The 13,225-nt window shown below is 46.0% G+C and overlaps 1 protein-coding gene across 1 annotated transcript in view; it reads left to right on the top strand.

The window, feature by feature from the left end:
* The first annotated feature begins 6,982 nt into the window (after positions 1 to 6,982).
* Positions 6,983 to 13,225, top strand: part of LOC132213168 (semaphorin-4F-like) — a 28,003-nt gene continuing 21,760 nt past the window's right edge. The window contains 4 exon segments of the mRNA XM_059659332.1: positions 6,983 to 7,256; positions 10,104 to 10,255; positions 10,853 to 10,912; positions 11,143 to 11,241. Of these exon segments, the coding sequence (XP_059515315.1) occupies positions 7,112 to 7,256; positions 10,104 to 10,255; positions 10,853 to 10,912; positions 11,143 to 11,241 (456 nt within the window). The 5' untranslated portion in view covers positions 6,983 to 7,111.

Below are 13,225 nucleotides of genomic sequence, written 5' to 3'. Positions count from 1 at the left end.
CACTGCTCCAGGGGCCGGGAGGCCTCTTCGCTCTGCTGATCCTGGTGCCAGGAGGCTCCATGGCTCCACTGATCCTGGTGCCAGGAGACCTCTCCGCTCTGCTGATCCTGGTGCCTGGAGGCCTCTCCACTCCGCAGATCCCAGTGCTAAGAGGCATTACTGCTCCGCTGATCCTGGTGCCAGGAGGCCTCTCCACTCTGCTGATCCCGGTGCCAGGAGGCTTCATGGCTCTGCTGATCCTGGTGCCAGGAGACCTCTCCACTCTGCTGATCCTGGTGCCTGGAGGCCTCTCCACTCCGCTGATCCCGGTGCCAGGAGGCCTCTCCGCTCCGCTGACCCCGGGTGGGACGCCTTGTGGCTCTGCTGATCCCTGGGAGGTGAGGCCTCGCTGCTCTGCGGCTTCGGGGCTGTTTGGCTTCGCTCCACTGCTTGGAGCCTGCGTATACAAATTAACTGCCATCTTTTAGCTTCTATAATTGAAACATTGTATCTTTTGGAGCTGTTGCTTCAGGAGCTCAGAGCCAGGCAGCAGCAGGCAGGGAACCTTGGCTTCCTCCATCGACAGGGCAACCAAGCCTCCTATTCACTTCAGCTGCCATCTTGGTGGCAGTTAATTTGCATATCACCCTGATTAGCCAATGGGAAGTGTGTCAGGGGTACGGTTAATTACCATGTTTGTCTATTATTAGATAGCATCATGTCATCTGCAAATAAGGACAGTTTTACTTCTTCTTTTCCAATTTGGATGCCTTTTATTTCTTCTTCTTGTCTAACTGCAATGGCTAACACTTCCAGTACTATGTCGAACAGGAGTGGTGAGAGTGGGCATCCCTGTCTTGTTCCTGTTCTTAAGGGAAATGGTGTTAGTTTTTGTCCATTGAGTATGATGTTGGCTGTGGGTTTGTCATATATGCCTTTTATTAGGTTGAGGTATGATCCTTCTATTCCCACCTTGCTGAGAGTTTTTATCAAAAATGGGTGTTGGATTTTATCAAATGCTTTTTCTGCATCAATTGATATGACGATGTGTTTTTTTTCTTTCAATTTGTTTATGTGATGTATCACGTTTATTGATTTGCAGATATTGTACCATCCTTGCATCCCTGGGATAAATCCTACTTGGTCATGGTGTATGATCTTTCTGACGTACTGCTGGATCCGATTTGCTAAGATTTTGTTGAGGATTATGGCATCTATGTTCATGAGGGATATTGGCCTGTAATTCTCTTTCATTGTATTGTCTTTACCTGGTTTTGGTATTAGGGTGATGCTGGCTTCAAAGAATGATCTTGTAAGTGTTCCTTCCTCTTGAATTTTTTGTAGTAGTCTGAGGAGGATAGGTTTTAGTTCTTCCTTGAATGTTTGGTAAAACTCCCCTGTGAAGCCGTCTGGTCCTGGGCTTTTGTTTGCTGGAAGCTTTTTGATGACTTCTTCAATTTCTTCCATAGTTTTTGGCCTATTGAGATTTTTAGATTCTTCCTGATTGAGTTTTGGAAGGTTGTATTTTTCTAGAAATATGTACATTTCCTCCAGGTTGTCTAGTTTGTTGGAGTAGAGTTGCTCATAGTATTTTTTAACAATCATTTGTATTTCTGTGGGGTCTGTTATTTCGCCTCTATCATTTCTGATTTTGTTTATTTGGGTCCTCTCTCTTTGCTTCATGGTGAGCCTGGCTAGAGGTTCATCAATCTTGTTTATCCTTTCAAAGAACCAGCTATTCGTTTCATTGATTTTATGTATGGTTTTTTTGGTCTCTATGTCATTTATTTCTGCTCTAATCTTTATTATCTCCTTCCTTCTGCTCAGTCTGGGCTTTTCTTGTTGCTCTCTTTCCAGTTCTTTGAGATGTAGAGTTAGATGATTTACTATCATTTTTTCTTGTTTTTTGAGATGGGCCTGTAGAGCTATAAACTTCCCCCTCAGGACTGCTTTCATTGTGTCCCATAGGTTTTGGATTGTTGTGTTTTCATTGTCATTAGTTTCCAGGATGTTTTTAACTTCTTCTTTGATCTCATTAGTAACCCAATCAATATTTAATAACATGCTATTCAGCTTCCAAGTGTTTGAGTATTTTGAGTTGTTTTTATTGTAGTTTATTTCTAATATTATGGCCTTGTGGCCTGAGAAGATGCTTGGTATGATTTCAATCTTCTTGAATTTGGGGAGACTTTGTTTGTGACCCAATATGTGGTCTATTTTTGAAAATGTCCCATGAGCACTTGAGAAGAATGTATATGTTATGGCTTTGGGGTGAAATGTTCTGAAGATGTCAATTAAGTCCATCTGATCTAGTGAGTCATTTAGGATTGCTGTTTCTTTGCCGATTTTTTGTCTAGAGGATTTATCCAGTGATTTCAGTGGTGTATTAAAGTCCCCACTACGATTGTATTGTTGTCGATCTCTCCCCTGATATCTTCCAGGAATTTTTTTTATGTATTTGGGTGCTCTTGCATTGAGTGCATATATGTTTATCAGGGTAATATCCTCTTGTTGTATTGATCCCTTTAGTATTATGAAGTGGCCTTCCTTATCTCTTGTTATGGCCTTCACTTTGAGGTCTATTTTGTCCGATATAAGTATTGCTAACCCAGCTTTATTTTTTATTTCCGTTTGCCTGAAAGGTATTTTTCCATCCTTCACTTTCAGTCTGTGTGAGTCCCTTCTTCTGAGGTGGGTCTCTTGTAGACAGCAAATATATGGGTCATTTTTTTTTTTAATATATTTTATTGATTTTTTACAGAGAGGAAGAGAGAGAGATAGAGAGTTAGAAACATCGATGAGAGAGAAACATCGATCAGCTGCCTCCTGCACATCTCCTACTGGGGATGTGCCCGCAACCCAGGTACATGCCCTTGACCGGAATCGAACCCGGGACCCTTCAGTCCGCAGGCCGACGCTCTAGCCACTGAGCCAAACCGGTTTCGGCGGGTCATGTTTTTTTTATCCATTCAGCCACTTGATGTCTTTTGATTGGAGCATTTAGTCCATTTACGTTTAAAGTTATTATTGAAAGGTACTTGTTTGTAGCCATTTCTATTTTTTGTGGCTGTTTTCTTTCTTAGTTTTTTATTTCTTTTTACACCAGTCCCTTTAGCATTTCTTATTTTTTATTTTTATTTTTTTATTAAATCTTTATTGTTCAGATTATTGCATTTGTTCCTCTTTTTTCCCCCCCATAACTCCCCTCCTCCCAGTTCCCGCCCCACCATCCGCCCTCACTCCCCACCCACTGTCCTCATCCATAGGTGCATGATTTTTGTCCAGTCTCTTCCCGCATCTCCCACACCCCTTTCCCCCCCAAGAATAGTCAGTCCATTTCCTTTCTATGTCCCTGATTCTATTATGATCACCAGATTATTTATTCACTTGATTCTTAGATTCACTTGTTGATAGATGCATTTTTGTTGTTCATAATTTGTATCTTTACCTTTTTCTTCTTCTTCCTCTTCTTAAAGGATACCTTTCAGCATTTCATATAATACTGGTTTGGTGGTGATGAACTCCTTTAGCTTTTCCTTATCTGTGAAGCTCTTCATCTGACCTTCAGTTCTGAATGATAGCTTTGCTGGATAAAGTAATCTTGGTTGTAGGTTCTTGGTATTCATCACTTTGAATATTTCTTGCCATTCCCTTCTGGCCTGCAAAGTTTCTGTTGAGAAATCAGCTGACAGTCGTATGGGTATTCCCTTGAAGGTAACTGAGTTTCTTTCTCTTGCTGCTTTTAAGATTCTCTCTTTGTCTTTTGCTCTTGGCATTTTAATGATGATGTGTCTTGGTGTGGTCCTCTTTGGATTCCTTTTGTTTCGGGTTCTCTGTGCTTCCTGGACCTGTAAGTCTATTTCTTTCACCAGGTGGGGGAAGTTTTCTGTCATTATTTCTTCAAATAGGTTTTCAATATCTTGCTCTCTCTCATCTTCTGGCACCCCTATAATTCTGATGTTGGTACGCTTGAAGCTGTCCCAGAGGCTCCTTACACTATCTTCGTATTTTCGGATTCTTTTTTCATTTTGCTTTTCTGGTTGGGTGTTTTTTGCTTCTTCACATTTCAAATCTTTGCCTTGATTCTTGCGCTCCTCTGGTCTGCTGTTGGGAGTCTGTATAGTATTCGTTATTTCAGTCCCTGTATGCTTAATTTCTAGTTGGTTCTTTATCATAACATCGAGGGTCTCATTAGATTTCTTTAGGATCTCACTAAAATTATCGATGGTTTCTAGAAAATTCTTGAAAAACCTTATAAGTGTGGTTTTGAGTCAATAAAGAAATCAATAAAGAAGTATATATATGTCTTTTTTGAAAAAAACAGTAAATTAGATAGGAGATAGCTGTCTTTCCTTATGAGCCTTTTGGCATTGTTTAACTTTTAAACAATGTATAAGTTACATAAGTAAAAATTAATAGATAAAAGTAAATATCTTAAATGTGCTTCTTGGATAACAGTAAAACTTAATTTCCAGAAATTATTATTGCTGTGGTAGAAGTGTTCTGGGAACTTTCTCGAGAGCAAGAACATCTGCATTCTGACCCTAAATTAAAATAAATCATTGAGCTATACTCTTTGTCTTGTGACAGGCAAAATAGACCAGCCCCTTTGAAAAGGGAAACCAATGACTTCTCTGACTGGAAAGGACCACAGAGAAGGCTGGGAGAAGGACCCTGCTGTGCACGCCTACTATGCTCTCTATCTCTCTCTCATTCGGCGTGCTGGTCAAGTCCAGGAACAGGAGGCTACGTTCTCTATTACACGGAGCAACAAAGGGGGAATGAGTGGTTTGATAATGAGGCCTGATATCTCTCTCACACAGAGAAAGCTTGGGCCTCCCAAAGGCTTTAGGTTACAACCTAGATGGCACTTATCAGGGTTCCTAAAGTTACAACTGGGACATGAAGAAGCCACAGAAGATTCAGGGTGAGTATTATTCTCAAGCACAAAGACCTGCAGACACATTAAACAAAGATTCCCAGATATGGAAATAGATTGGTGGTGGTGGTGGGGGGGGAGGGAGATATGTCTATTATTTTATGGATTTCAGAGGGGAAGGGAGAGGGATAGAGAGATAGAAACATCAATGATGAGAGAGAATCATTGATCAGCTGCCTTCTGCATGCCCCCTACTGGAGATTGAGCCCACAACCCCGGGCCTATGCCTTGGCCAAAATCAAACCTGGGACCCTTTAGTCTGCAGGCTGACGCTCTATCCACTGAGCCAAACTGGCTAGGGCTACTCTCTCTCTCTTTTTTTAAATTGATTTCGGAGAGGAAGGGAGAGGGAGTTAGAGAGAATCATTGATTTACTGTTGCCTGCATGGCCCATACTGAGGATCAAGCCCACAACCTGGGAATGTGCACTGAGCGGAAATTGAACCCAGACCTCCGGGTTCATGGTTTGGCTCAGTGGATAGAGCATTGGCCTGTGGACTGAAGGATCCCAGGTTTGATTCCTGCCCGGGTTGCGGGCTTGATCCCCAGTAGGGAGCGTGCAAGAGGCAGCTTATCAATGATTCTCTCTCATCATTAATGTTTCTCTCCCTTCATCTCGAAATAAATAAAAATATTTTGGAAAAAAAAAACAACTCAACCACTGAGCCATGAGGGAGGGGTGATCCTGAGCACTTTGGACTCCCTGGACTCTCTCCTCATTAAAAATATAATAATAATGAATAGATATTTTGCGGGCCCAAAAATTTCACTTTGTTTTCTGATGTAAGAAAAAAAAATCAAAACATTTTCGTTGATTCTTTCATTTTTCCCCCCTGACTTTACAAGAATTTAGAGCATTTCTGTGGTCCCCTCAGAGAGTCGTGGGTCACAGGCACGGCCACGCTCAGCGTGCCTGACACATGGGTGGCCCAGGGCCCAGGCTTCGGAGAGCCCTCGGGAGACAAGGCGTCTGCGGTCCTCTGGTCAGAACCCCCTGCCAGGGCTAAGCCTGCCAGGCTGAGCCGCACCCGCACCCGGTGGGTTTGGGCCTCTGGGCGCCCTCTTGCCCCAGCCCGAGCTGCTAACACTGCCTGGGGCGCGAGCCAGCCGAAGCCCAGGTGGCTTCTTGTTTCCCTCCTTTCCGCCCTCGGGTCTCCTTAGCCCTTCTCCTGCCCTGAGGAGTGGAGAAGCGCTGGGGTCCCCACTTGCTGGGGGAAGGCCAAGACCCATCACCCCGCCCTTGGGCTCCCTGCACGCGCCTGCGCAGTGGAAGGCGCCCCCCTCAGGCCTGCGGCTGGAGGCGGGAGTCGCCTCCGGGTCCTGCTCAGGCTGCACCCCAGGAGCTCGGTCTCCAAGGCCCCGGAGTGGGGGGTGAGGTCTGTGGGTAGAGGTTTGGATCTCCGTGGAGAGTAGTGTTACACCTGACACTTCCTGTCAGCTACCCCCATGGAACATTCCAGTGGTACTTGCATTGTGCTCTTGGCTTTAAACCTTTCTCTTCTCCATCATCCACTCACTCACGCACTCACTCACTCATCCATTCACTGAGTCAGTCACTCTTTTATTTGCTGAGGGCGTACTCTGTGCCAGGCGCTGTGCTAGGACTGGGGTACAGTGGACACACACACACAATGGCGCCTGCCCTCATGGAGGTCAGAGTTTAGTCTTCCCTTGGGAAGCTCTGGGAAGTCTTTTCAAACCTCCACCATTGCAGGCGGCTCTGCCCAGCGCTCCTCATTCCATTTTCATTCACTTGCTGTAGATTCCGATAGTCCCCTTGACAAAACCCAGCTGGGACAGGAGTGCCCGGTCCTATCAGCGGGACACCTGGGTCTCCAACTCTACCTGGTTGGCCAGGAATTTTCCTCTGCTCAGTGCTGGCGCTCGCGCTGGAGAGGACGCCTCCAGCCCGAGGTGGGGAAAGAACGCCCGCCCACACCTGGGCCTGGCTCCGCCCCTACAGGGCGGGGCACCTCCGCTCCGCCCGCGCTGCACTCAACCCCGATTGGCTGGAGGAGAAAACCAGCACCGCCATTGGTCTCCTCCTGAAGGGGCGGGGCCGGGTGGCGTGCGGTCCGCCCGCTGGAGGCCGAACCTGGCTGAGGAGAACCAGTGGGACCCAGGCCCGCGGCGCCGCGGCCCTGAGCAGAAACGGTAGGGTGCGCCCCACCCGGCGGCCAGGCGGAGCCACAGATGCCGGCCTCGGCCGCGCCGCCCCGCCCGGATCCCGGGCCGCCTCCGGGCTCGCATTTCCCGCTGCTGCTGTTGGCGGTGCTGAGCGGCCCGGTGTGCGGTCTGGTTCCCCGCTCGGTGCCCAGGACCTCGCTTCCCGTCTCCGGTAAGGCGCGGGCGCCCTCGCCCTCAGCCCTTTGCGCCGCGCCCAGGCGCCGCCCGCGGGTGTCTACACCTCCTGCTCCCCGGACCCAGGCAGCCGCATCCTGGGCCCCTCCGCGCCGGCCATAACGGCCATCCGCGCCCGAGACCAGGCGGGACTCCCTCGCGGTGCTGCTCCATCGCATCCCGTCAGGGCCTCGCGCCTCGGCCCCCGCGACACGCCCAGGCGGCTCCCGCGGCCCCTTATTCGCAGAACCGCGGGAGAGTTACGTCCGTCGCGGTGCAGACATGGGCACTGAGGCCCAGGGCGGGTTTGGGAGTTGCCGGAGGCCATCTGTTCGCAGTTCTCTCTCCCTTATTATCCTCCTACCAGACATGCACCTGTGTCGGTCACGCCAGTTTGGTACCCATCCTGGCTTCCAAACCCGGAGATCTTCCATTCCATTCTATTCCACCCACCCATTCTTTTGGTGACCAGCTCTGCATTTCCATCTGCCCACTTCTCAAATTCATTCGCAGATCATTCATTAGTTCTATCCCCACCCCCGTTTGTCCTGCCCACAGCCCTAATATTCCCCACCCACTTCCCAGTTCCCTTCCATCTCTGACACCAGCTCCCATCCCCCCAGGATCCGATCTATCACAACCCTAATTTCCTAACTTTGCCTGCTCTCTCTACCTGTTCCCTCCATTGAATGTTGGGAACCGGCTCAGTGAGTTGACTTAAAATTCTGTTTAAATGAATTTTAAAGTCTCCAGAAAGAAAAAAGGAGGAGGGAGATGTGGTCCTTTCAAAAGCTGGGCAAGAAGCCAGGGGATGCCACAAGGTTAAAAGTGGTCATTGGAGTGATTCACACTTGCAGCGGTTCTCAACCTGTGGGTCGCGACCCCTTTGGACATTGAATGACCCTTTCACAGGGTTCACCTAAAAACATCCTGCACATTAGATATTTACTTTACGATTCATAACAGTAGCAAAATTACAGTTATGAAGTAGCAACAAAAATAATTGTATGATTGGGGGTCACCACAACATGAGGAACTGTATTAAAGGGTCGAGGCATTGGGAAGGTTGGGAACCACTGCTTTAGAGGCTTTCTGCTGAGGTGGGCATGAGTGTGGCTGTGGGTCTTGTTTTCTTCTCAGTGGGCATTGAGTGTTAGCACTTTGGGCAGACAGAACCAGTGAAGCTGAGAGTACAACCTGTTGGCAAAAGCTCTCAACTAGTTGATATTAATTTAGCCTTAACTTCAGACCAGTGACAAATAGGATGTTTTGAGTTGAGAGGACAAATGATTGGAGTGTGGGCTTTCAGGTTGTGCTGGAGCAATAGCCACGACGTAGAGTTGTGATTACCAGGCTGGGTTGATGTCCAGGGACCCAGAGAGGTCCAGATGGCAAGGTGGAGCAGAGCTGGGGATACAAAAGGAGGTTGAGGGAACCAGGGCTTATTGTAAGCATGAGAGACTGCACAGTCATGAATATGATTGTAGGGAGATGGGTGGGGCTCCGTATATCAGCATATTTAGGAACGAATGGCTGCTGGGCATTCTATCAGTCTTGAGGGTCACTGAGCAGATGAAACAGGTAGAATAGAGGTGTATTTTAGGGGCATAGGAACCCTGGAGCCAGACATTGAGCTAAGAAGGTATGCTAACTTATTTGTTATAATCTTTAAATAGATTAGAGGATATTTTTTTCACCCCACTGCTTGCTTTCTCTCTTTCTTTCTTTTTTTTTTTTTTTTTTTTACAGAGAGAGAGAGAGTGGAAGGGAGGGAGGGGGAGATAGCAAGATGGAAGCTAGGGAAACTTCAATGTGAGAGTGAGGTAAATAGATAAGAATTTTGAATGCTGATGTGAGATTTAGATTTGGTCAAAAAAGAGCTCATACTTAAGGAAGGAAGGAAGGAACGATTTGTACTATGTATCAGATAGTTCCACATGTTATTTCATTTAATTCTCTCAACCACCGTGGATGGTGGTATTTACAGAGGAAAGTAATACTCAGAGAGGGCTAGTAACATAAGATCATACAGCTGGTAAGTGAAAGAGCCAGATTTAACCTTGGGCTGATCCATTCCAAAAGCATATACTCTTGCCTACTATGGTTTATACCAGTGGTTCTCAATCTTCTGGCCCTTTAATACAGTTCCTCATGTTGTGACCCAACCATAAAATTATTTTCGTTGCTACTTCATAACTGTAATGTTGCTACTGTTATGAATTGCTATGTAAATATCTGATATGCAGGATGGTCGTAGGCGACCCCTGTGAAGGGATCATTAGACTGCCAAAGGGGTCGCGACCCACAGATTGAGAACTGATGCTGTATACCTTTTAGCTTTTTGGGTAGAATGGAGGTGGGAGGAGATCAAGGGTTGTGGGAAAGAGAGAGGAGGTAGTCTCCTAATGTGTTAGTGAAAAGAATGTAGCATTTCCCTTCTAAGTAAAAGGAAGTTATTATTAAGTAGTAGGGTTTTTTGTTTTTGTTTTTGTTTTTTTTTTTAAAGGGAAATTTTGAGAGGAGAGTACTTGAAGCTTTTATAGATATTTTCAAATTGTGTGTCATGTTGCTATGAATAGATTTTACAGACTTAATATTTATGTTGTTATTTTAATAAAGTGTTCTATTTTTATAGAAAAAGCATACTTGACTGCATTGCGTGCTAAATATTCTGGCCTCATCAGTTATTTATCTCCGGGAAAGTTACATGGCCTGTCAGGCTCTGTCTTTTTCCCCTGATGGCTGATAAGTAAATGGAAGAAAACAAAAATTGGCTCTTCTGGCTTTGTGGGCCTAACCCTTCTTTAGCGATCACTGATATCATTCTTCCCTCTCTTTCTGCCAGAGGCTGACACTTACCTTACCCGGTTCACCATCCCTCAGACGTACAATTACTCTGTTCTTCTTGTGGATCCTGCTTCCCATACACTTTATGTTGGCGCCCGGGACACCATCTTCGCTTTATCTCTGCCCTTCTCAGGGGAGAGACCTCGAAGGGTGAGAGATGAGAAGGGGGAAGACAACAGAGCATGTGATTAGATCCATGGTTTTATGGGAGGTCAGGAAGGGGTGTTGTGGTAGAAAGTGAAATGTTAATGAAAATGAATAGTGGAGGATATCAAGTACATTATCTCAGCTGACGGGATCATGGTGATGGGGGGAGGGTGTGAAGGAGGTTCATGATGAGGGGAGGAGGCCACAGTGACCAGGTTTTAGGTGATAGTGGGCAGAGGAATCATTAGAATCACAATAATTTAGGACAGTAGCTTTCAAACTTCTTTGATCAGCCCTTAATAAGAAATATATGGTATATTTTGACTCCGTACACAAAGTGTGTACTTGAACCAATATCTACTCTCCTATATGAGATACATTCAGATATATTTTGTTAAAAGTAATGTTGGCGGTGATTTCACAATTGATTTTATTACTCATGAATAGCTGGGGACCTCCAGTTTTAAAAACAGTGCTCTGGGGGTGAGGGGTGTCTCTGCAGTTCCCAAATAGATGGAGGTTGTGGAACTGTGTTATCTACCCTGACTCGGGAGGAGTTCATGGAGAATCAGGGGGAAATGGTCATTCCTCCTTTCTCAGATTGACTGGATGGTGCCTGAGGGAGAAAGACAGAACTGTAGGGAGAAAGGACAGGAGGAGGTAGGTGTAAATCTGGGCCCTGTCCTGAGTGTCAATTGAAATGTTGGCCCAGCCCTGACTCTGTCAGTCCCCTGCAGTGCTGCCATCCCAATGGGCCCTGGCAGGAACTCTAACACCATATCATTACCCATCATTACTGACCCCAGAGCTGCATCTAACTGGCGTGACAATACCCTACCTTTCCTTGTACCTGCTGCTTCTGATTCTCTCTAACCATCTTTGACCCCCAGGATGAATGTCACAATTTTGTCGAGATTCTCGCCATTGCCAATGCCTCTCACCTCCTCACTTGTGGCACCTTCGCTTTTGATCCGAAGTGCGGGGTTATTGTGAGTGACAGGGGTGGGAGGATGGGAAGGGTCATCTGTGAGTGACCATGATGGGGGGCATGCTTAAGGCAACCGATGTGCATGATAAGCATTGGGGGTGAGGGATGTCCTCACTGGTGGAGCCTTTGCCACTGGAAGAGGTAGGAAAGGGTGGGGAGGGAAGTTGTCTGTAGAAGGTAAGTTATCCAAAGTCTAAAGGGAGATGTAGTGTGACAGTGAAGGAAGTTAGGGATGGTAGCTGAGCTGGGGAGAGGAGAAATCCAGGAGAAACTTCAGAGTTAGTAACTCACGTTTCCCTTGTCCTATGTATGCTTTGTCCAGGCAGCCTGGGTCCATTTCTTTATTTTTTTTTCTGAGTCCATTTCTTAATCAGCACTGTCCATGCCTGTTTCTTCCTCCCATGGCATGTTACTCTCAACACCTTCTCCCATATTTACTGCCAATTTCACTGTATGTGGTTTGTGACCCTCTCCTCTCATGAGCTTCTGAGGTCACTGCCCACTAATTAGCATCTGCTGGCACCATACTCTGGATCGATCTTGCCTTCAAGGTGGCTGCTCTGTCAGCCATGTTTTCTTCCAGGTCCTGTTCATTACCGCTGAAGCCCTGGCGTTTCCACCCTCACACCCTGGCAGGCTTGGGACATATTTACCCTTAGTCACATCTAGGCTGGTCCTGGCGACAAAAGTCCCTGGGACTGTGATATCTCAGGAAGGGTCTTGATGTTTTTGAATCCTCATCTTTTCCCATCAGTTATCCAGTAGTCAGTCATTGGTCCTCTGGTAGCTCACCTTTGTGACTAGGCCCGAGGATGAGTTGAAAGCCTCACACATCCTTTGCATCCAGTGACTTCCCTTCCTACTCCATGAAGCAATAGGAGTGAGTGCAATGAATTATTTTCCTGACCCTGAATTTAACTTCAATCTTGACTTCACCTTCTGCAATCTTCAGTAATCTTTGCCACCATGGATCTAGTTAGTGTGTATCTCCAGACCTCTCTCTGTTAAAGGCCATCCTCATATCTCTGGCTTAGAATGCTAAATGGTGTCCCCAAATTCACGCATGATTTGAATTTTGGGTGAGCATTAACAACATTAACAACAAAAAATAAAAGCCTTATTTTACTTAGCTTATTGAATTAGATTCTAATATCTGTTGCCCTTTGATTTCAATCCCTTCAATTTGATAAGCATGACCAAGTACCAATTATGGCCCAGGAGCAGGGACAATGAAGACCAAAGAAGACCATGGCTTTACATATTTGCCAGCAAAGCAGTGGAGGCCATTTACCCGATGTCCTATTCCATACATAAATTTATACTGTATACCTTATGAATCAATAAAAAATTTACAATTTTTAATTACAAACCTGTGTTTTCTATCAAAATTCCTTCTTGCGTGAATTTTGGGACACCATTATAATTGTATATACTCGATATATAGCCAGCCTCTGTGGGCTGTCATTGGGCTTATGCCCAGTCCTTTTCATAATGCAAATGATAGGCTCCCTGTTGGGTGTGGATAGCTCCCTCATCTTGTCATCCTGGGAAAGTTTCCTAGGGCAGGTGGTATGAAAACCTCTATATTTTATCTGGTAATATTGAGTTTCTAGTTTTCCTATAGTCCTCACAAAACTCACAAAGTAGCAGTAGAATTGTCATTGTCATATTTGTCCTTTTTGAGTCTGTGCAGGCTCAGGGAGCCCATGCGTATGAATATCAACCATGGCTTACAGAAAATAGACTTACTCCCAGCTAGTCTCCCAGGGTCTTCCATTCTTCCTTGGCTCTCTGAGGTGGGACCCTAATGGATATTAGGTATCCCGACAGAAAAATGCTCTGGACATACCTGTCAGGGATGGCGTGACTTGGACCCCTGGCCATTCTCAAGGAACATCAGCACCCAGAGCAAAATCAGGGGTCTGTGTTCTGCAGCCCCATGACTTTCAGCTCTTTTTCTGTACCTTCTATCTAGCAGGCTCATG

This window comes from Myotis daubentonii, chromosome 12, assembly GCF_963259705.1.
Source record: "Myotis daubentonii chromosome 12, mMyoDau2.1, whole genome shotgun sequence".
Lineage (NCBI taxonomy): Eukaryota > Metazoa > Chordata > Mammalia > Chiroptera > Vespertilionidae > Myotis > Myotis daubentonii.
This window is presented reverse-complemented; position numbering and strand designations above follow the sequence as displayed.